Source organism: Temnothorax nylanderi, unplaced genomic scaffold (genome assembly GCF_030848795.1).
Source record: "Temnothorax nylanderi isolate EJ_2023f unplaced genomic scaffold, tnyl_v1.0 TNYL_tig0024_pilon, whole genome shotgun sequence".
NCBI classification, from domain to species: Eukaryota; Metazoa; Arthropoda; class Insecta; order Hymenoptera; family Formicidae; genus Temnothorax; species Temnothorax nylanderi.
Window position 1 is genome coordinate 1,246,514 of NW_027249086.1, and position 23,586 is coordinate 1,270,099.

General features: G+C 41.4%; 1 protein-coding gene across 1 annotated transcript; it reads right to left on the minus strand.

Annotated features, from left to right (window-relative positions):
• Positions 1–3,846: 3,846 nt before the first annotated feature.
• Positions 3,847–23,477, minus strand: Dmrt99b (doublesex-Mab related 99B). The gene is made up of 6 exons (XM_071701092.1): positions 22,630–23,477; positions 20,797–21,139; positions 8,156–8,272; positions 7,228–7,505; positions 6,317–6,626; positions 3,847–5,706 (listed from the first exon to the last, which is right to left on the minus strand). The coding sequence occupies exons 1-6, from the start codon at positions 22,897–22,899 to the stop codon at positions 5,375–5,377; spliced, it is 1,650 nt and encodes a 549-aa protein (XP_071557193.1). The 5' UTR covers positions 22,900–23,477; the 3' UTR covers positions 3,847–5,374.
• Between the last annotated feature and the right edge of the window lie 109 nt (positions 23,478–23,586).

Below are 23,586 nucleotides of genomic sequence, written 5' to 3' on the forward strand. Positions count from 1 at the left end.
CCAGACTCTATTACTTCATTTTCTCTCTCTCTCTCTCTTCTCCCAACTGATTCTGTCGTACGTCGAACAAGATAACAAACAGCTGAGGAACGAGATAGATATTCTCGCTTTACATTGAGTCTGTTTTCTATTTATAGGCCAGTCAAATTAGACATTTGAGGTCGAAAGTGATGCGAACTTTTTTATTCCTTTTTAGGCGTGTTGGGGGTGTTTAGAAAAGCTTATTTCTGAGTTGTCGTGTTATTGGACTCAGAGCTTTTTGAGGGGGGGAGGGGAAACCAGAATTTTCGCGGTTTTTTGCATTTATCTCGTTTCGATTAATAGATAGCACTTTTTCGCTCCTGAGAAAGTTGTAGGGCTTGAAAAAACGAAGAAAATGAGCGGTGACACGTTCCGATTCGTCAAAAATTGAGCATTTATCAGAAAAGAGATAGAAGCGAAAAACGCGCCGAGTTCCGAACGCTCGGCTCGACACGCGCGACTTCCGGAGGCTCCCCTGGGCTCAATTTTTGACAAATCGGAACGAGTCACCGCTCATTTTCTTCGTTTTTTCAAGCCCTACAACTTTCTCAGGAGCGAAAAAGTGCTATCTATTAATCGAAACGAGATAAATGCAAAAAACCGCGAAAATTCTGGTTTCCCCTCCCCCCCTCAAAAAGCTCTGAGTCCAATAACACGACAACTCAGAAATAAGCTTTTCTAAACACCCCCAACACGCCTAAAAAGGAATAAAAAAGTTCGCATCACTTTCGAGCAAAAGCCTTTTTTTTGTCTAATTTGACTGGCCTAATTGCTGAACTGGCTGCACTAGTTCAGCAATAGAAAACAGACCCATTATCGCGATAAAAACGCGAAAACGGAATATGTTTTAATACCGAATTATATCGCTGATATCGCTTTATAACGTTTGTAGTAAAAATAGATTGTTATGTTAGGTAAAGCTAATAATGGAAGAAACGTCGTAATATGAAGCAATTTTTGTATATTATTCTGAATCGCAAAGTCGCAAAGAAAAAGTAACCGAGATATTTTATTAGAGTTACCTGGCAAAAAGACATCCGATCTCCGTTACTGGTGTCATCCTTCGTCCACATCAAGTCACATATATGCACCGTATGTGCGTGCGTGCGTGCGTGTGCACACACATATATATATATATAAATCGGTGGTACCACCAAGACCAATCGTTCCTCGGGGCGAGCAAACACGGCGCCATGTTTGCCGACGTTCGGCAACACTTTATTCTCTCTTCCGCGCGCGACCCGAAGAGATGGCCCAAAAGATCTCTCTTCGATTGGCTTCCATGCACTCGTACGTATGTATATTTAAGCGAGCCGCGGTGTAGCCACAAAACATGTGTGTGGGTGCGCGTGTGCCCCTACATAGGGTAGAAGAGAACTTGTCTCACAATCAGTTCCCATACGGGAACGGAGAAGAAGACGAAGAGAAATAGCGAGCGAGAGAGCAAATATTGATGGAAGTCGAAAAAATGTTAAAAGCCATCTGACTCGTTATTCGGTTAGCTATATTCATCGACCAATAAAAAAAGGGGGGAAAAAAAGAACGGGAAAGAAAAAGTAGTCATGGAAGTAGAAGTTCTCATTGGAATTGTGTAACGTCGCGGTCGTCGTGTCGTTTTTCAACGAATCACATTAAACTCGCGGTTAAATTTTAAGTTAATGTTTTCGCATGTTTACGTAATAAGTGATAAGCATCTCGATGTCATAATCGTCCGATTTAAATTGACAAGACATTCTTATTATCTGACATAAGCATTCTTAAATTGTATATACGGAAGCATTCACTCAGCAGTTACCTACATTTCTCTGGAATGTTTAAAAAATGTATTTTTCCGCGTTTAATGTATACATACGTGTGGTATAGCTCAACTCTATTTTACTTTGTGAAAGAACAAAAAGATTTGGCGAATAAATCGTACATTTGACACGTAAAGTGTGTATATGTACAAAATTAAATCACTTTATACACATATTAAGAAATTATAACAAAATTAATCACAGAATTGAAATAAAATCGAAACAAATCTTCATCAAACAACAGAGACAATTAGCGTTAAATTAATCGTGCAGATTTTAATTGTTTAATCTGATTTAGAATGAATAACTAAAGACCGATTTTGAAAGCCGATCAGGCCGATCAACACCAACACATAATTCGATCAACACAATCCCAGCACCTCGATCTTCCACCTCTCTGGAGAATCTTAAATTACTTTACCTCTATCATCCCCAGTGCTCCCCTTTTAGCAAGAATCGGATCGGTTTCCAGTTCTAACAACCCCTTTCACTCGATGGCTTAAAATTCCTCGGTGCAGACGCGAGACGCGAGACGCGAGACGCGAAGAAGAAAGGGGATTGTTGCACTCTGCTCTGACTGCGGATTAAACTCGGTCGCGGCAGAGGTGAAGGCAAGAAGGGAGAAGGGTGGAGAAGGGAGGAGGGCTCTATTATGCTCCATTATGGATGGTAACCAGTAGCCAAAGGAAGAAACTCAGCGGGGTGTCGATATATTGCCACCCCTGGAAAACCAGGCGGCTATGCCTCGTAAATAATAATCGGAGCATTATAATGCCCGTATGCACTGTATGCACCGCGCACACGGGCACAAATTGCCGGCTATATAACGCCGGGCGCGTGTTCAGGCATCGACCTATCGGATATGCGCCTTGTAGAGGCCAGTCGATTATCGGTATTTCATCGATACCGTGTACCTAATTGTAAGTCTGTCGGTACACCCCACCGCCGCGCGCCGCGACGCGACGCGACGTAATTGTACGTAAACGTAAGTATCTTTTACGGCGAGGAGAGAACGTACGTTTCTTCTATTACCAAAATCATTCAAGAGATATTAATTGAACAAGACGATCGTTTATCGAGTGTACATGCATTGGGGTCCCGAGTGTCTTCAGAATATATTTTATAATCTGCAAGTCTATTTCATTTGTAAACAAAACATTTCCAATCTTGTTAAATTGCGTATATTGACGCGCAATTTGAGATGGAAATACGAAATCGTTCAGAAATATACCTCAATGTACAACAGAGGCTTTTACTAGAAGGAGATATGCGCGGCGTATACAGAGTGTGGGAAAAATTTTATAATTTATACTTTTTAAGTTTTTCCAACTCTGTATCTGCGTAAATTGAGCGGCAGAATTGACTATTCGCATTGACTGAGATCGATTTATTGAAAAAGGGCAGCGCGATTTGAGATTGATCGACCATGAAACCGATTTCGAGAATACAACGGCGTCGCGTATCCCATTTCTTCACCTGCGAACGGTATTCGTCATCCGATACCTTTTCCTTTGGTTTGTTGAAAGATGCAGCAAAATTTTCATTCAGCCGGAAAACCGGTTTTCGTAAAATCAGTTGGATCGTTCTTTTTATCTCACGTATCTGCAAAAAGAATCCGCGTGTCTCGTTTCTCCGTCACAACGAATTACGCTTAGGTTTACGTCGCAGGCAGATTCGTGGAAAATCGCGACATCTCGTTCGTAGGGCGGATTATGAAACCCGCCCTAGAGAAATGTTATTAAGAATTAATAATAATTTATGTAAAAATGAATTTATGGTGAATAATCACGCACACATATAAATTATTAATTGTATTACAAGAAATAAAATTGCTGAAAAATTCAACATTACATCCAAATCAATGATAGATATTAATGAGAATTGAAGTAAAAGTTAGATTATCTTTTAAAGATATTTCGATATGCAAACTAGCCACTTACTTTTTAATTGTAAATTACGATATCAAAAATTATTTTTATGAAGAATTAATTTAACGGAAGAGGTACGGTTAAGTGAATTGACGTGTATATAGAGTATCAATATCTTATTTATTGTATGTATTTGCGATCTATACACTTTTCTTCGAGTAATATATTATTTGGTAACTACGGTAGGTGATGTTTCCAGTCGCTAATAGCGGCCAATCTAGATATTTTGCAGGCGTTATACTTACAGGCAATATTTGTGTGTGTGTGTGTGTGTGTGTGTGTGTGTGTGTGTGTGTGTGTGTGTGTGTGTGTGTACGCGTGCTTGCGTGCATCTGTGTGTGTACACATATATATGTATATATACACACGTGTGTACGCGCGTATAACACGTTTAATATAGTCCGGCAAAAATTTCGAGATTAATGTCATTAGCTATATAGCATCGTATTTACAGATTCACCTTCTTCTTGTCTGGCTGATATACTCGTCAAACTTGTTACCTACACACGTATCTATCTATATAGTCTTTATCTACACATGTATAAAGTATATTCTGAAAACGAATCAGCCGTGAATTGAATTATCTTTTGGCGCTTCTTATCTTTCTCTCTTCGTACTTTTGTACGAAGTGTTGTATCACACAGCGAAATTCATCATTCACGATTTAAAGTCGGCGGATAATTAACGCAGACATTTGATTAAGCGTTCGTGTCTCAGCTTTCGCACGCGAGAGATGCACACAAGTGTATAAATATTAAAACCAGATACTCTCGGATTGTCAGACACTCTCAAGCTTCAATATTTTTTGGCATTATCGAGACACTCTCAACGCCTTCCTTTGGAGATAACAATTTTTATCCCTTTATTGTCTAGTGGAACAGAGCTTCATTACGTCATTAGGTTTTCATCCTGCCTACAGATGCCGATAACAAGTAGATTCGATTCTTTGATAGAATCTCTCTTTTTAGGATAATATTTTATCAGTTTCTTGTGGAATGGAGCAGTTTCCTTTTCAGAACAGATCTTTTCCACGGCATATCTCGTTAATCATCGAAATTGTACTTGTATTGATAAGAATAGCTTCATAGTTATTAAATTTATCCGCCACATCCAGTCTAAAGATAATTTAGAAACGAATAAGAAAATTGAGAAAGGATCTTTCTCGCTCGGTGGATATATTTATCAGGGTATCTTCGTTAAAAGATTTCGCTTAATCTGCGCGTATTTCGAAACCAAATTGTGTAAATAACACTCTCAGAAGATATTCAAAGTCATCAACGAGGAGATTCTCAAGAGATGTGATACGCTAATGAAGGATTACATTGAGTAACCGGTGATCAGAATTGGTTTCTCGGTAGAGATTGTCGATTATACCACACGGTATATAATTTTCGATCGAGCGATCGATCTTGTTCAAAGTTTAATGACGTTGCACTGTTGCATCCTCAGTTAGAATTTGTAATAATTCTTGGATATAGTTTCGAACAGCTTTGAACAGCTAATCACGCCTCAAGAATAATTTCACTTTGCGCACCTATTATTCGGCGCGGTCGAAGGATGCACGAACGAAATAGTCCATTAGGGGACTATCGAGGAATACGACCAGGCGACGGCATAATTTTCGTCAGGTCACTCGGAGTAACTGGTCTTATCGCTGGCATCGTCGGGGCTGGTCTCCCGATAGGCGTCGCCAGTACCATTGGCATGCAGACTCTGGTTGGGTGGTTTGATGACGGTGGGCAGGTAACCGGTACCGGTGTAAGGCGCGGCCAGGAATCGGTGCCGCGTCGACGGTATCGGGGTGGTGCAGTACGCGGCGCGGCTCGCGTAAGCCGCGGCGGAGACGGACGCGGCGGACGCCACGGCGGCCGATGCCAGGGCGCCCGCCAGCGGCGAGAACGCCGACTTGGGCTGCAGACTATCCTCGCAGATCAGCACCTCCATGGCGGATACCACGTCGCCTGCGACACATAGGCAAATTCTCTTTCGTCTTTCTCTTTTCGGCAGAGCGTGTGCCCTCGGCTATGTGTGTATGATTTACGAGAACACTATCGAGATATATGTACATATATATATGTATAACAACGATGAAACGATAATATCATTGTGAAGAGAAGAAAAATCCGGCAGAGGAGACGTTAGCGCCTTGCAATTTATCCAGATAGAAAATTTGCAATGCAATCACACTTGTGCCGATATAATTTTGATGACATAAATTTTGTAAAAGATGCAGTCCATCAAATGATAAAGTGAGAATGAATATAACGAATACCATATCACCTTGCAAACGAATAATAATTGGAGAACGACATAAATGATTGGAAGATAATTTTTGGCGCAAACGTACGCACTTTTTCGCAACCAAATCGCGAGATCAAATCAACTCCTCGTATCAACTCCTTTCAAATAACCAAGTTATATTCTCTCGACAATTTAAACACAGACCAAATTTAAAGAATTTTCAAATGATTAAATAACAATACTATCGATATCATAACGTTTTCGAAACAAATTTTGTTTCGTGTATGATTAATTTTACAAAATTCCTCAAGAAAAGTTACGAAATTTTACCTTTGCAACGATGGAGAAGCGCTTCGACATCGGCGCGACGTCTTCCAGGAAACACACGCAACAGAACGTCCACCGGTGAGCGTTGTTGTTGTTGTTGCTGCTGCTGCTGTTGCTGTTGCTGCTGCAACTGCAGCCCGCAAGTCTGCTGGATATTCTGCATTTGCATCTGCATCTGAATCTCCCGCGGCTCGGGCATGTGGTGATGGTGCTGGTGCTGATAGAGTGCCGGCGAGCAATACGCTAGCGAGCTAGCGCCGACCGTCGGCCCGTACAGAGGCGCATAAGGAGGGAAGTGCACCGTTGTCGCGGCCTGTAATCAAGCATATTTCTCGTTTGAGAATTATCGCCCGTATGCGGTAACGGCATATCATTTTGCTTATCTTCGAATAAGCTTCTTTTCTCCTTTGTTTGATATTATTGCGCCGCGGCGCAAGTAAATGTATCGCGCATTTTTTCTAACGAAGAGAATCTTATTTATTGCAATATTTTTATGGGCAATCCATATATACATATATAATTTCTATATTTTGCCTTCAGATGAGTATCACTTTCAATTGTAAGCTATGTTTTATTAAAGCTATAAAGAGAAATATGTTTTCAAATTATGAAGATAATTTCTTTTTATGTAAAAAACATTTTTGGCTCTATAATCATATAATCGCATGGCATGTCGATTTTATTCTACAATATCGATATTTATATTAACAGAATGTACAAAAAGCAATATCAGTAATAGAAGAGAGAGAGAGAGAGAGAGAGAAATACACATTATAAAAAACTATAACGATATTAAAGATATACTTGAGTGTCAAAATGTTACATAATTCTCACTTTGTCAATTACGACACACCTCATCGTTTATCGTTTTCCTATATTTCATTAGATCTAAAATCTGAAATGGTAAAACTCACAGCTAATGGGGGTAGTGGGGGGCTAGGCCTAGGTTGAACCAGATCCACCGGTTGCAAAGTCTGTTGCGTCTGCGGGGGACTGCCACTCTTGCGTAGGCTGAGGTTTTCCGGCGCCGGAGTGTCCTCTCTTTGCGGTGTTAAGGCGGGTGTCAGCGGCGGAGTGTGCGTCGGACTTTGCGAGCCCGGTTCTGGACTGCCCTCCTCGGAATCGTTGAGGCTATTAGTGCGCTTTCTCGTCGTCGTTTCAGATTCCGGTATTCCCGACGCCGTCGACACCACTGTAACGTTTGCCACTTCATCGGGAAACTTTATATGAGGAATTCAACGGCTCGGTCGACTCGAGCAATCGTAATACTCGAGTTAATCGCAACTCTTACAATTAGTAAATGTTCGAGTAAAAGTAGAACAGTTAAGGAGTTTATCAAGTATCATATATTGCTTGTTAAATATTAAGAATCTGATAAACTTGCGTGATAAAAAGTTTAAGATTTTATTGCAATTGTTATCATGTTACTACATGTAACATGCCTTGCTTATTGCATAACATGTAAATCTCTGCGAGTAAAAAAGGTAATTTCATATCTCATTCATGGCATGTTCATTCTCGAGCTTCTTTTACAAGTGTCCTCACGAAAAATTACATTAATTTTAGACCAATCAATTTGGAAGTATTCATCCATTGCTCGCTGGAGAGCTGGAGATATTATTTTGATTTACCTGCACTGTTACCACATCGTTGAGAATGGCTCAATGCAGAGCCGAAACGTCCGATTTATAATTATGTAGATACCTTATTAGTATTTAAAGATTGTTATAACGTACGTTATCTCACGCCCTTTTAACCACGTTGTACTCTCAAAGCCCACCTTTTACTTTACTTATTAATTTTATAAGATATAAAAATAAAAAAAAAAGATAACGGTTTTACCTAGTGAACGATCGGCTCGCAATTCGCCACCGGAATCGGAATCACGATCGTCCTCGTTGCTTGGATCGCTGGTTGACAAGATTGTCGTGTTCTCAGAGATCCTAGGTCGCTTCAAGCCTGAAATGGAACAGGAATGCTCTCTTCTTGGAATGCTTCAGCGAAATAATAGGAAAAATCGCGATTCTAATTGGTTTTTCCACAATCGAGACGTGCGATTTGTTGGAAATATAATTGAGGAAGATGTACACACACACACACACACACACACACACACACACACACACACACACACACACACAGATACAATATACACACAACGCACACGTGCGCACAAGTCAGAGGCAATACTAAATATCTTTGGCAATACTATAGCAGGATAAAGCAGGGTACAGACTTTTCGAGGGCGTTGTTACAACACGCGCGCGTATGCACGTGCCCGACTATTGAGTTATTGAGGCGTTGGCAATGCGTGAAAGAATCCCGTTGGGTGGTTGATCGCGCTTAGGAGGTGAAAGTCTGACCGCTCGTTAAAAAGTTTAACCGTTCGTTTATTAGCAAGGGAGAGATTGATAGGCCGGGGAAATGTAGCCAGAGCGAATGGTAGCAGGCTACGCGAACGGTTTCTACATTCACCCCCTTATTCTCTTAACCTACCCTCTTGTACTACGCATATACGAGCGCCCCTTTGCGTGCCCGTTTAAGCACGGGAGTCTTTATCGTGCTCTTAACCGCGAGTTCTCCATTTGGTAGATTATCCGCATTTTCTCGATTACGTGGATCGGTGAACACGCAACTTGTCGATCGGCGGCAATTATTTAATTTTTTCTTCGATATATTTTTGTTTCATGCTAGACTTTTTCGCCCCCGAGAAAATTTTGATCTGAGAACAATCGGTTAAAAAAATATTTTCAGTAAATATAAATAACATTTTTGTTCCAATGGCAAATTTCTCCTCAGTTAGTTATATACTTTTGTCTAAAGTTTGTAATTAATATTTACAATTTGCATTAACTGTAGCTAATTTCCCATCATTCGATCGACTTGTCTCGACTAAAACTGAAAAACATCGAGAAAAACACACACACACACACACATCTGTACATATATCGAACGCGAATGAGTGACGTTCCTCGCAGGATGCCGAGGAAAATTCCGCAGCAGGATACAGCTATCTCCGCCCCGCCTCCGGCGTGGCATCTAGATAATAACATTAATAATTGACATCCGAGAACGTCAAAGGAAAGGAATGCAATATCGAGAGCCCGCGTTAATGTAGCTGCTGGCGCACCGAGAAGACTCTTAAACCCTCAACGTGTCCTGGGATACGTTTGTATAAGTGTTGCACACACCGATGAATACGCGTTTAGGCTCCGCTCCCGTAAAGAATCGCCGGTAATATCCACTGGTAGAAGCCGTTATTAAAATATCATTCTTTCAGGGACTACCCTCGGTATCAACCCCTCCGGCTTTCAGCGTGCGTGCCACTCTCACACGATGTTGAAATTCCTATCCCTTTGTAACCTTCGTAAGGTTCTGCCGATAGCGTAACGAAGTGCATATCTGCCGGACTCTTGAGGGTGTCAAGTGTTGATGCTGCGTTTTTCGAATATACACAAGATGTTTCAAGGCGATGCCGTTCAAAAGCCATGGCTTTCATCGTGGCTCGTCGGAGTTCTCTTGAGTTCTCGTAAGCTACGTGAAATTGATCAGATATGTAGGACATAAGTAATTATATAAATAAATAAGAGAAAAATATCTTGCGAGAAACTTGCTTGATGGTGACACCTTAATTGTATGATATTTGGATATTTCCAAGTGGTCTGATCTCACAATCAGTTCACTTCCTAGTAGTCTGAGCGACGGATTACGAAAGTACCTGTCTAATCAATGACAAGTGAGAAAGGTGAGAAAAACGAGACCATTGTGAAACGTCGCCGCCCTTTGGACGGGACGAAGCAACGTGGTTCAATAGGGAACACAGTATCGCGAACAGGAATCTTTTTCTCCCCTCTTTCTTCCTCATCTCCTTTATACTTGTCTTGTATTTCGAGAAGGGTGTGTGTGCAATTTATTGTAATCTCTCCTGTCCCGGGCACACACGAGAATGAGAGAGATCTAACTTCTCTTGGATATCTTCCGACGCGGGGCAACCGTATATACCCAGCGTGTATTTTGATACGCGAGAAAGTTAATAAAACTCGTTGCGTCGGAAAAGAGAAGCGCGCCGTACGCGGTACGTGGTACGTGGTACGTGGTACGTAGTACCAGCAAACCAGCTGCTGGATATCTGCTTGTCGACGATTATTCGGTGAAGAAACGTCGGCGTCGCTGTGATTTAAACTCACCCTTATTTACAAGCGGTAAGATGAGAAGAGAACGTCGAGAAAAAGAGAGAGAAGGAGACGGACCGATGTGGAATGGAAATTACCGATGACTAATCCACTCTATGTCGGCAACCAGACATTTTATAATTTATAACGTGTCGAATCGAATACAAACACACGCTAGTAGTAGAACATTAAACTTTTTGAGAAAGTTACATTGTTTACATAATTACCGAGCAAATTACAAATTTAATTGTCTCATTCGCAGCGACACACATTAAAACTTTATCTTCTTTATTTCAACGTTTCTTCGAGCCTTTCATCTCGTCGATCAGACTTGAGCGCACTTGTCTCCATTAATCTATTAATTATTATTAATCTATTAATCTATTAATGGAGACTTGAGGACTTGAGGACTATCCCTGCAATAAGTTACCGTAGCTTTCAACGTATAAAAGCGATCGCGTCACGATCGCGTCACGATGTTCAATCACCGGTCGCGCACACCCGTCATAGACAGCTTCGTCACCCGCATGCATTCTTACCCTGCGTGGCTGCGTGGTAGCTCGGAAATGACGATTAATTAGACGTGTTCGACGATGTACGATAGTACGATGTACGTACGATACGAGTGAAGCTCGCACGGATCTCTCTCTCTTGACCGACGATGACAAGACGCACTCGAAGCAGATACACGCGCGCACAACCAGCGCAACGGCGACGGCGGGTGTTGTTGTAGGTCTACGCCCTAACCTGCGGCGGCATGGCGTATCAGCACACGGTGGAGACAGACGCGGACAATGGAATCATGCGAGGACAATACCGAATAATTTAGAATGGCACATAGATATCGGGAGAAGCTTCGGCCTACGACGGCGGCGGCGGCGGCGCATAATAGAGAATAGGAGTAATAGGACACAGCCTGCGGGGCAACTGTGCAGGACACGAAACATCCCTATAAATTAGGCTTAGGCGAAACGAGCCTAACCCCCCCCCCTCACCCCCCACCCAGGAGGACGCTCCTCGATACAAATATTCTTTCCTCCTACTTCTAGACAAGATTTAAGCCTACTGCGTAAGGACGTAAGGATGCTTCTGTTCTATTATCTATACGACGACTCTATTTTGGAGCGTTATCTCACAATCACACAGTCTGCGGAAGAAACCTGGGCCGACCTGGGACGTGTCGTATCTCGTCGTTATTTCCTTACTCCGATATGGAGAAAGGAAGCTATAGCGTGAAGTCAGCGTGAAGAAAATTGGAATATAACCATCTCTGGAAATTTACTTAATTTACCCGATTTTGTAACAAATTATCGTTGAAAAGTATCGATTCGGTTGTTTCGATTTCTTTTTTAGATAAATTTAGATTTGTGGTTGGTATTTTCAGTAATCGTGCCATTTTCCCGAATGCTTTGACAGAATCTTCTAGCACCACGAATTTTACATTCGCCAATTCTGAATCCCGAGATTACGCCGATTACGCGAGGGAGATGGAGGCTATGAATTATCAGTTCCTATTGTTCGTAAGCTCGTAAAGTAACTGGAGGGTGTACGCGAAACTCGGAAACGCTTTCTCTTTCTTTGGCCGCACGTGCGATTGATAAACGGCTTTTGTACATGATGTTCATTTCGGGAAGCTATTAAATTACAGCTGTGTGAAAGTAATTTACGCGGAAAGTTTTCCTACTGTAATTCGACATTAGTTTTTATAATTCGATGATTTAATTTTAATAGATACTTATTATTAGGTAATGCATACGATGCATTAAAATCTATAATATGTGTACGTGTATAATATGCGTGAAAAGAGAGCAAGAGCGTGCAGCAATAGCAGCAGCAGTTTGTCGGCTCGAGCTTCGAGCTTCGAAACGGAATCCAAGCAATGAGAAAAGACTCTCATTATTACGTATCGATACGCCCGAAAAATAGCAGCGCTCGATTTGTCGCGCAGAAATGACCCGGCCGATTCAAGGGCCGCGCCGGCGCGAGAGCTCGAAGAAAAAGCAAGTTCCTTATCAGATACGAAAATAGAGAAAGAGAGAAGGAAAGAGGGAAAGAGAGGGAAAGCATGAACGAAACGTGCGGGGGAGAAAGAGCTCTTCAGCCTGTACAGCAGCAACAGCGAGCAACAGCCCGATCAGTCATTAAATCGTCGCGATTCCCTTTTATTTTCAAGCCCTCTCTCTCTCTCTCTACGTATGTGCATGCGCGTACATGTCTGCATGCACATATGCGTGAGAGTACCGCTTTACAACGTGTGTTTCGTTGTGAAAGGGGTAAATACGGCCGCGAGATGGTTGTGTGTACCTCGGGATATATGATGGATAGGGTGAGAGCCGAGGGAGAGAGAAAAAGCATAAAAGGGTAGGAGGCGGGGAAAAAATGAAAGAGAGAGAGAGAGAGAGATAGAAAGAGAGAGAGAGAGAGAGAAGAAGAAGAAGAGAACGTGTTGGAGAGCGATCGGGCGTAACGTTTTTAATTGTTTCGCGCCCAGTCGCCTTTTGTTTTGGCGTTTATGCCTCGTAAACGTTTACCAAGCACGCTCTGAGGACTCCGAGCGTGGTAGTAGGCTTCCTCGGGAGAGAGTGGGCGCGATTCGCCCTCCCTTCCCATTCTGTCGTTTCCATTTCCACAGGGGTTCCTTCGAGAGAGCTCGTCCTTCCGCACCGCGTCTCGCTTCTACTTTCCGAGGAATATAACGTGATCGTTAGTTTTTTCTTTCTGCCCGCCGCGCCGCGCGTCAGATCTACAACGCCGGTCGCCGGGTTTTCACGCTCGGCTGGATGTTCGTCAATGCGTTACGTTCGCGATCCTGGTCCGCCATGTTGTCGCATGTCGAGAGGTTTATCCGCGACGCGATAGACTTCGGTGAGCCGCCTATACTTATTCATAATCGTTTCTTGTATTATTGTATAGTAAGTCGCGTCAATCTTTAACTCCTTGAGCTTCTTGTAAATATTTTTTTCAGATTGTTATATTAGTTTGAAAATATTTTTAAATTATGATAAAAATATTAATATCGTAATATTTTTTATCAGACGTGTATCTAGTAGCCATGTACAAATAAGATGACTAAATAGATAGATGCAAATATGTATGTATTTGCCGTGCCTTGATAATCCTTGAGGGAAAAAAAAACGATTAGATTTTTCTTACGTCAATCAAGCATTTCAACGTGCGTTCCCCTGCCAAATTAATTAAGTCGACTGGATCGAATGGCCCTTTTATGCTCGCGAAAGTAGCCGAAGGGCGAAGCCTCTGCCATCGTTCGAGTGTCTGATTTCCATCGCTTTCTTCTCCTCTCGAGAGGGCTGATGCGCGGCTTCCGAAGATTATTTTAATCGCTCTTTATCGAAATTAGGTTACATCGAATTAGCCGTGAATACACGTGAGATGTGGAAATATCTTTGAAATATATATCTTTTCATCAATATCACTTTTGGAAGAAAGGTTGGATTGGAACAAAGAGGAAAGTTTGCATAGGCTGCTCCAGATTGCTGCACGAAAGTTACTTATTGTTATACATATATTATAGATATAAGATGTAGACGCACTTGATCTTATCTCTGTTGTACTCGTATACCGTTGTAATAGTTTTTCAAGAGCTTCTTTTTTCTAGCTTCTATTTTCATCGGTTAGTAATTTTCAAATATCTTGAAACGCTGAACGACGACAACTTGACAGCCGCTCAGCATATCTCCATATCATTTTGTATATCCATATCTGGAGAGGTACAGCTTTTACTCGCTTTGTATTCACACCGAGTTACCAGCATAAAATCACGTTCAAGATGATATTTAGCGACATTCCCGCGGATCTTGTATCGATCAACAAAGATCCGAGCTGTCAAGGCCCTCCATACCGCCAGCGATCCTAGAGGAATCCGACAGAGCAGAGAGGAACGTAGTCGCGGTACGCTGGTAGAAGTTTTGTTCAAACACTCTTAGAGACGTGCTCCTTCGGCGGCGTTGCACGTGTACGTGCATTCGACCCCGAGAGCGGGTACACCTATGCAAATAAGTAAGGTCGGCCCAGCCTTACGCGGTCTATCCTATCTGTCCGCGTTTGTGTTCCCCGAAGTCCCGCTGACTCTTTGCAAACAATGTTGCCAGGCACGTCGTAAATAGCCGTGCGAGCCACGACGCTCTCCCTCTCCCTCTCTCTCTCTCCCCCTCTGCCTTATCCGTCTTTGAATTTGATTACTTAAATCGTGTTTACTTTGCCGAGTTCTTACGACGCGTGCGTACTTCGGGACACTGTAAATTGATGTAATAGATGATCGATTAACGGCTCCGAACAAGTAACTCCGTTACTCATTTTTTAGCGTAATATTTTACAACTAGACTACAACACATAGAAAGTGGATAATCTTATTTTTCTGTAATCGCATAAATTCTAATATACCATTCACTTTATATTAAAGAACAAAAATAGTCTTATCATTAATTTTTGCCTTTTAATTTGTAATTATACGATCTCACAATTTAATTTTCATGAATTTTTGTAAAATTCATACGTTTATTATTTCAACCTGAGAATGAATTAAACAGTAGTTATTCTTGTCATAGAGTAATTCGAATAACAAAAATGAATTCCTCTCGAAAACGGTATCGTTTATATATATATATATATATATACACGCACACACATACATATATATATATAATTTTTTTTTTTAATTGATTTACACGCAACAAGTTTGAATTACCAAATTTGACATCGAACAGGTGAGCATTTGACATTTTAGAAAAATCCGTCGCGCGATCAAAATCTTTCTTACGCCGCTCGTTCCTTATTGAAGACACGCCGCGCGTGAATTCACACGAGCGCGAATGCAAGGAAAATCCAAGGAGCGTAGGGGGGCGTATTACAGTGGGGACGAAATAATTTCCTGGTGTCCTCCGCAGTCACGAAGGACGAAGAACGGAAGCGAACTGGTCTTTCACAAAGTTTCTTGGACACTCGAAGAAGCTTCTCCCTCTCCTGCGAGAAATTGCCGGATAATGGTCCCCGGTAGACGGAGCGACCAAGTGATCCTTACGGGATAAAGGGTGTGTCGCACACGTATGTACAAAAGGCGCCTATCGCGTGCGTGTGTGGCACCGGTTCCTACAAAGTCTCCCTGTTCCACCCTGTTTCCACCCTCCGTGCTCCTCCGTGCTCCTCTCTGCTGCTCCATAGAGAATCTCAACGGAAAGACCAAATCTCTCTACATCGTCCTTTTCGACATAATGATTGCATCGTGTGGCGCTTCGCCCTTTGCTACGCAAAGCCCACCCTCGTGTATTTTGTCGCTCGTAAATGTCTCTCAGTTAATATAATCGACTCGTGAATAACTCGAAACTATTCGTAGCAATCAATTGTGCGTATCGTCGTGTCATACGAATACGCAATTATCGTAAGAGTCAAGCCCATCAATCATTGTTTACGTTACAGAAAAATATCGTTCTACAGCCAAGAAAAGCAATTACTCATTTTATTTTATTTGGTTTGAGTAATAGTTTTCTTCAACAAAGAATATTTTCTTAATATTAGTTTTAAGATATACTTATCATAAGTATTAGAAAAGCTTATCATCATGTGCTTAAAAGAAGAATTTATTCTTCTTTCAAGTATATTCTGAAACTTTATCTAAGAAAAGCAACATAAGCTTGATTTGAATATTTACTGATTCTTTAGGTAAGAATATGAAATACTTGGCTGTATAGAACAACATTCTTCTAGGTTAGGAGGTTTTCGTGCGCGGTCCGGAGGGGTACAGTTTAGAATATTAAAATTCTTGTCATCAGGTGGACTCGAACTCGGTTCCTCGTGGTTATGAGTCTGATACTTTATTACTAGGCCACATCTCTGATTATATTCTTAGTGCTGCAGTATCTAGTTTTGACAGAAGTGATTCATTGATTTCAAGTATATTCTGTAAACTTTATCTAAGAAAAGCCACATAAGCTTGATTTGAATATTTACTGATTCTTTAGGTAAGAATATGAAATACTTGAAATCAATGAATCACTTCTGTCAAAACTAGATACTGCAGCACTAAGAATATAATCAGAGATGTGGCCTAGTGATAAAGTGTCAGACTCATAACCACGAGGAACCGGGTTCGAGTCCACCTGAGGACAGGAATTTTTATATTCTAAACTGTACCCCTCCGCACCGCGCACGAAAACCTCCTAACCTACATTCCACTTAGGAACTAAAGAATTAAAGAAAATTAAATAAATAAAAATAATATTAATTGTAATCATCAAGAATACAAATTCTTTTTTGAAGTAAACGATTATTCTAGATGAATAAAATTTTTACTTGATTCAAATAACGGATAAACTTCTCTCAAGAAAATGTGATATCTTTATTGAAGTATATGCTTCTCTTCCGTGGACTCTATATTGTAAGTAAACAGAATGTTCGTATTAATTTAATATTCTTGTTTCAAGTACTAAACTTGCTAAGATCTAGAATATGTTTTGAGTAAACGTGATACTTATGACGACTTTATGGTAGATTTGCTCATATATGAACTTATCAAATACTTGAAGCAAGTAATATTAACTTGTAGGTAGTATATATTTTTCTGTGTGTATGCACGTTTATTAGAGAGTGTCGTTACATTGTATCTAAGAGTTCTAATTATCCAATTTAAAAAAATAAAAGCTGAAAAATAAACGCCTCTGTATGTGCAATATCTGTGTCTTGTAATTTCAAGCAGTCGTATAGGTTATAATTATAATATGTAGAAAAATCTCTAAAACTACCAGATATTACAAGACACTCGTGTCTCGACATTTTTGTTATAAATTGTTAATTGTTACAAGTGTCAATTTGATTAAAATAACATTTGTAGTAACAAAGGTATCCAATCGTAAGCTGTCAACTGGTAAAATTTCAAAAATAAACTTTATCGAATAAATATTCGCTCGACAGAGCATGGAAGAAAATCACAAGAATTTGAATACAGCACGTTAACGACATTTGATTTTCGCCACATTGCACAATAAAAATGATCGAAACGGAAGTAGCGAAGCTGTGACTTGCTGAGAAGATTATAATAAAACAAAATCTTAATCTTTCGCTAAAATTTTCTTCACACGTTCGAAGAAAGAGGTCCCTACATTTTTTTTTGTAAAGTCGCGAGTATCCGTTCTCCTAGCGTTAAGTATATAAAGTGGATATCTCTTTCCCCGTTTGCGATATAATGGGGGCTCGTCGAGTTTCTCTCCGCTACCGAGACTACACCCACCCACTTGGTAGTAAGCAACCTCGTGATCTCTCCGACCTACTCAGAGAGAGAAAGAGAGATAGAGATAGAGAGAGAGAGAGAGAGAGAGAGAGAGAGAGAGAGAGAGAGAAAGAGTGTGTGTGTGTGTGTGTGTGTGTGTGTGGGCGCGCGCGACCGACTCAGAGTCCCCCGCGGTCGAAGGCACTGGTCCGAGAAATTCAATTACTGCTAAACTTCTCGACCGGAGACTCTCCTCGGTTCTATACTAGTGTAAGCACTCTGTTTCGAAGATCGGCCAGAAAGACATCTTACGTATCTCCCTCGTCTCGCAGGTATCGCAGGTACGCGCGGTATATTCGGGATCGTAATTGAAACCAAATGCATGCGAAGGGTTTCCTTGTAGGGACGGGATAGTATCTTTGTTGCTCTTCGTGGTTTTTACTGTTTTAACGACATTAGTTTATCGTATCAGTATCAACAATCAATATTACTGTAAAATGGAATTGGACCAACAGACTAGCGAATCGAGACAAGTAATTTTGTAGCAAACTATATTATAACTGCCGCGCCGAGACAGTAGATCGAGAATTTAGTTTCACTGTCTACACAGTCTACGAATTTTATACTCACTGTTAAAGAGTGAGATCTAAATTATGTATTGTTTTTCTTTTTGTTTATTTTTCCCTTCATAAATAAACTTTGGTTTAGCAAACATTAAATTCATAACGCATTGATATATTCAATATATTTGATGTTAAACATAAAAAGATAAGGTAAAAACCATCCAATCGGTAAACGAAACGAACATTATCCATACTAAACATCTTACAGATATTAATTATAATACAAATCTTAACATGGCAAATAAATCTGTATCGTTGAAGATTGTTGGTTTGCTAAACGATGTGTATAGTTTCATCGATATTGAATTCGATCGATTGCTCACCTTCCTCGATATCTAGAAATTTGTGCATTTATAGATAAGACATATTATAAACTTCAATCAATCCTTAATTACATTTGGAGAAATTCCGTTTTTCTTTTCTTTTTTTTTCATCGGCGACAGAATCTATGTTCCATAAAGAATCGCGGAAGCAGCTCCCCTCGCAGGAAGAAAATGTTCGCTCATGATATTCTTCGTCGACATCGTTTGCCCTTTTTTTGCACGCTTTGAATACGCCTGGAAGGCGATCGCTATCAGATCTCATGCTCTCCTCGTCCTTTTTTGTTTCTTTATTGCTCTTTATCTTTACGTGGTATAATCGAGTACTCTGTGATATACATCTGGTCCACAGTAAAGACATAACTTATAATGATAAAAATTATAATATATACAGCGATGAAAAAGCGTGTACAAAAATAAAGACAAATATTATATGCAATTTGAGACGTGTGATATATAATAGGTTTTAATAATAGGTATATGCATAACGTTCTTTTAGATGTTTTATTAAATTGGATTTTTATTTGACTCATTTGCTTATTATTAAGCTCATTATTAATACTTGAAAATATATAAATAATTTATCTAAGACATTGTTTAACCTAGATTTTATGTTATTATATAATTGTTATTAAATAATCAATCGAGCGAAAGGAGAGAAAAAAGATAAATTGTACTAGTAAGGGCTGAAATGTACGGTGAGCAATGAAATGGATCGTTCCGTATACTCTTGCTGCAAATGCCATGCGAGTGCTGAATGGACACGGGTATAAATGAAACATCACCCGATGCAGATAGATTTTATTAACCACAACTGGATTTGCAACGCGAGCGCAACGAAGGGCAATCTCTTTCGAACGTCACTACCAGAGGTAACAATAAAGTGAATAAAGTGCGATATGAGCGATAGAAAAGCGCTACATAGAATGTTCGTAACAAACCGATAATCGATTACACCTGCATTGAAATAAAGTGATATTGGCCGAGAAAAAAGAAAGAAAGAAACTGATCGTGATGTGAGAGTAGAGACAGAGACACATTTTCCGGATATAAATTTCGTCTTTACCGCACATTTACCGTTAAATGCGATCTAATCTACGTGATCCTAACTTTCGTTTGTCTAAAATGCGCGAGAAATGCGCGTAATGAACGTGGAATGAACAGAGATATATAAAAAGATTACAAAAAAAGTTTCCAAGTATACGGTTGGCAAAATATACGTTGAGATATCTCTCATCGAATGTCTGACAATGAATTGAATTGAACAAGCTGACGAATTCGAAGTTGGTTTGTACCACGCGAGATACGCAAAGTAAGGTGTGTCAGTATTAAGATGCGAGCTTTATCAGAGGAGTATCTGCAGAGAGAAGTGAGAACGCATTTGAGTAAGTATAAGGTATCCTAGGACGTTCCTAACAATCCTAACCCTCACTTGCTTGCGCCTCACTTATACCGTACAGGGCGAGAACCGATAGGAGTCGTGTCCTGGAAAAGAAGTTGGCGGAAGGAGAACGCGAAAGGGTCGAGCGAGCGAACGGAGGAGAGAATTAAAGGCCGCCGTACTAACGAGTACGACTTTCGCTTCGAGTGGCATTCGAGTGTAATAAGGGCCCGCGAGCTTGTGACCATTATTTACTTAACAACATTATGGCCTGCGGCCACTTGCCCTACTTAAGGCGTGGTACGCACGTTCTTAATGGGCACTCGTCCGCAAGTCGCGCGCGTGCCGAACGCACATGCGCGCCCGCTTCTTAGTCGCGTGCCGCCGATTATTATTGCGCTCGTGTACATCGCGAGCATTTGCTAAATAGCGATACTCTACAGTCTACTCTCTACCTCCTTTCTCGCCCTGAGTTCAAGAGTGCTCTGCGTCCAAATCGAACATCAAGGATACAGAGGATACTATACTTGGATAGAGAAGCATTACGTTACGTTACGTTTGGCGATGTGTGCATACATTAGATTTTATAGTTACGTATAGTACGCATTAGAAAATTTTGATAATATAATTTTTTGATAAGAAGGAAGATTTTGACGAAAAAAAGGAGAGCGCAAGGAATGGTCATCTTGTTTCAAATTATAGATATAGAGCAACATGTATATACACATGTATGCATATATGTATAAATATATGTATGTATTCACTTACCGACAACAGCATCAGTCTTCTCGACCTTGGACTGCCGATATTCGTCCTGGGTTGACCTCTTCCTCGGTAAGAGACCACATTCCGCAGGCTGCTGCTGATGCTGAAGCTGCGTCTGGATGTGCGCGGCAGCGGCGGCGGCCGCCGCCGCGGCCGCCGAGGGTATCGCAAGACCCGCCGGACTCGCTACGTGCGCCGGGTGCGGGGGCGGGCTACCAGCTGGCGTCGCACCAGCGGCCGCCGGTAGAACGGGGGCAGTATTGCAGCTGCCGGCATTGTATTGCAATTGCAGGCCCAACTCACGCGCCTCGCTCTCTTCCTGGGCCTGTTGCCGTCTGAGCGCGACCTGAAACAATTTAATTTATTTGTCTATTGAGAACGAAGGAAGGACAAAAACATTGTGCAAAACTCCTTGATATGTATTGATTAAGTATCGAGCGAAACAAACTTGTAACAATGTTGGGTATATAATAAGGAATATCTTCTTCGATATATACATCGCGTGCTGATATAATCGAATATTTTTATATTCCTAGGAAATATATGTAATACCATTATTTGCTTTGAAATCTCGCCATCACAAACTACAATTAAAATTACAGATTTCACGCTACACGATAATTTTCTCCTCTCTCTCTCTCTCTCTCCCCTTCCTATATTACAAGCATGTGAATAGATGACAATTGGGTATATTGATCATCCTGTTGGGAAAAGCTAGATGTTCGCAGAAAGAGGATATCGAGATTTCGAACAAAATCGAACTGGATCGAGTATAAGCCGCGATTATATCGAGGCTACCTGAAACGAAATCTCAAGTATGTGTACCTATAGTATTACAATTCTCTCTCTGAAATGTTATATGATATAGTAATTGTATCCATGATTTAACGGCTACTCTGACAGTCGCATCTATAAATCGGAAAAACTCTGGCAGTGATATTATATACCTTGTAGAAGAAACGAAAGCAGGATTATCTATGTAGGAGCATTTAATTTGTGTGTGTGTGTGTGTATGTGTACTAAACGCGTACAAGTAACTTGGATGACGTACATGTAACAACACGTTGATACAATACGAAGAGAAAGCGAACTGGTGAAAAGATGAAATTAAAATTATAAATTGGCGCTCCAGAAAAAAAATAATAAAGCGTTCAGTAAAACGTTTATTAGCGATTAATATGATTGATTTTGATAGTTTAATTAAATTTTTTACCAATATTTTGTCCATTCTCCGATTCTATTCTAGGTCCGTTATAAAATCGCAATATATCTGACATTAGGTATATTATACAACAATCATTTTGCAGATAGGTTTTATCTCGACTTTCAACATAAACATACATATCTTATAGTTTATGATATATCTTAATTCTAACATTCTTGCAGAAATTTCAGCAACGAATCACTTTCAGAAGATAAAATTTAAGTTTCTAGCGGAATTATAAGGTTCGAGCATCTTTCTCAATGTTTTTACATTATTTTTAAAACATTATCCTATAATATTCATGAATTTCACACTTTTCTCATATTTTACAAAAATTACCAAGCAATATAATTTCGGGAAATAAAAATATTTCGCATTGAAATATTCCGCGCTATTTAACAATTTAACGCGTTATCTCTTTCGAGTTGATTCAGAATATAATATAAACTACGCGCCGCGCCGGAGCGTATGCTTCCTTGCATTTTACGTGCAGATACCTAATTTTCCCGAGTCTACAAATAAAATTGTTTAAAACGATTTGGAAAAAAATTAAAGTTAAAAGTTAAAAGGGCCGCGTTCGAAAAGAAGAGATTTTCCACATACAGATTCGGCAGATTCCCAGGGAATCTTACCTGAGCAGCCATGACGCGTTGCCTCTCGGCGATAAGGGTGCACTTGGCACACACGCAATCTCGCCATCGGCAGTACCGCTTGTGCCCCTTGAGCGCGGACACGACTCCGTGATTACGACATCGTGCACACTTGGGGGTCCGTTGATATCTCTCGGCACTGGCGCGCAGGAAGAACGCGGCCGGCAACACGTGATGTTGCTGTTGCTGTTGCTGGTGTTGCATCAGTTGGCCCACATCAACGCCGAGGCCGACGCCGCGGGGTAGCGACATGATCGCGTCCCGTTCGACGTTCGACGTTAACGTCGACGGCACTCGGGAGTCGACAGGAATGGAATCCGCGACCGGGACCGGGGATACTCCGGGAGTAGAGAGCTCCTTGCTCCGCGCGGTCACCGCGCGATCACCGCGCGCGGCGAACGATCCGGGCCGGGCGCGAAGCCGCGTATTCGACGACACTCGCCCCCATCACCATTGCCGAGGCCGAGGGCACGTCCGAGCCACCTTCTCTCTGGATCGGCAAACAAGTGGACGATATTTTTGGCGCGTACTCGCACGCGCCTCCACCAAGGTGTCAGCCGACCGGAGTCCGGAGCCTGATCAGGTCTTTACGCGCACCATCGTGGAGACATAGCAAACAAAGTGTCAACGCTTACAACCGTTCGCGGCAAGAGCAAGAGCAATGACAAGAGCGAGATCGAGAGCGAGACGGCAAGGGCAAGCAGGTAGGCAGGCAGGTAGTACTTTCCCGTAATCGTACGCGGCGGCGCACGCGCCTCCACTTTCCCAAGTTGGTACGCGGCTATCGCTGATATCGCGGCTATCGCGCGGAGAACAACACCCTCTCGGTCGGCTGCCGGGGGCCGAATCCGAAATGCGGAATCGCGTCCCGCAGCCGCGGCCGCGGACTCCCGCGGCACACGCTCTCTCGCCCCCTCTCACTCCCTCTCGCTCGCCGGC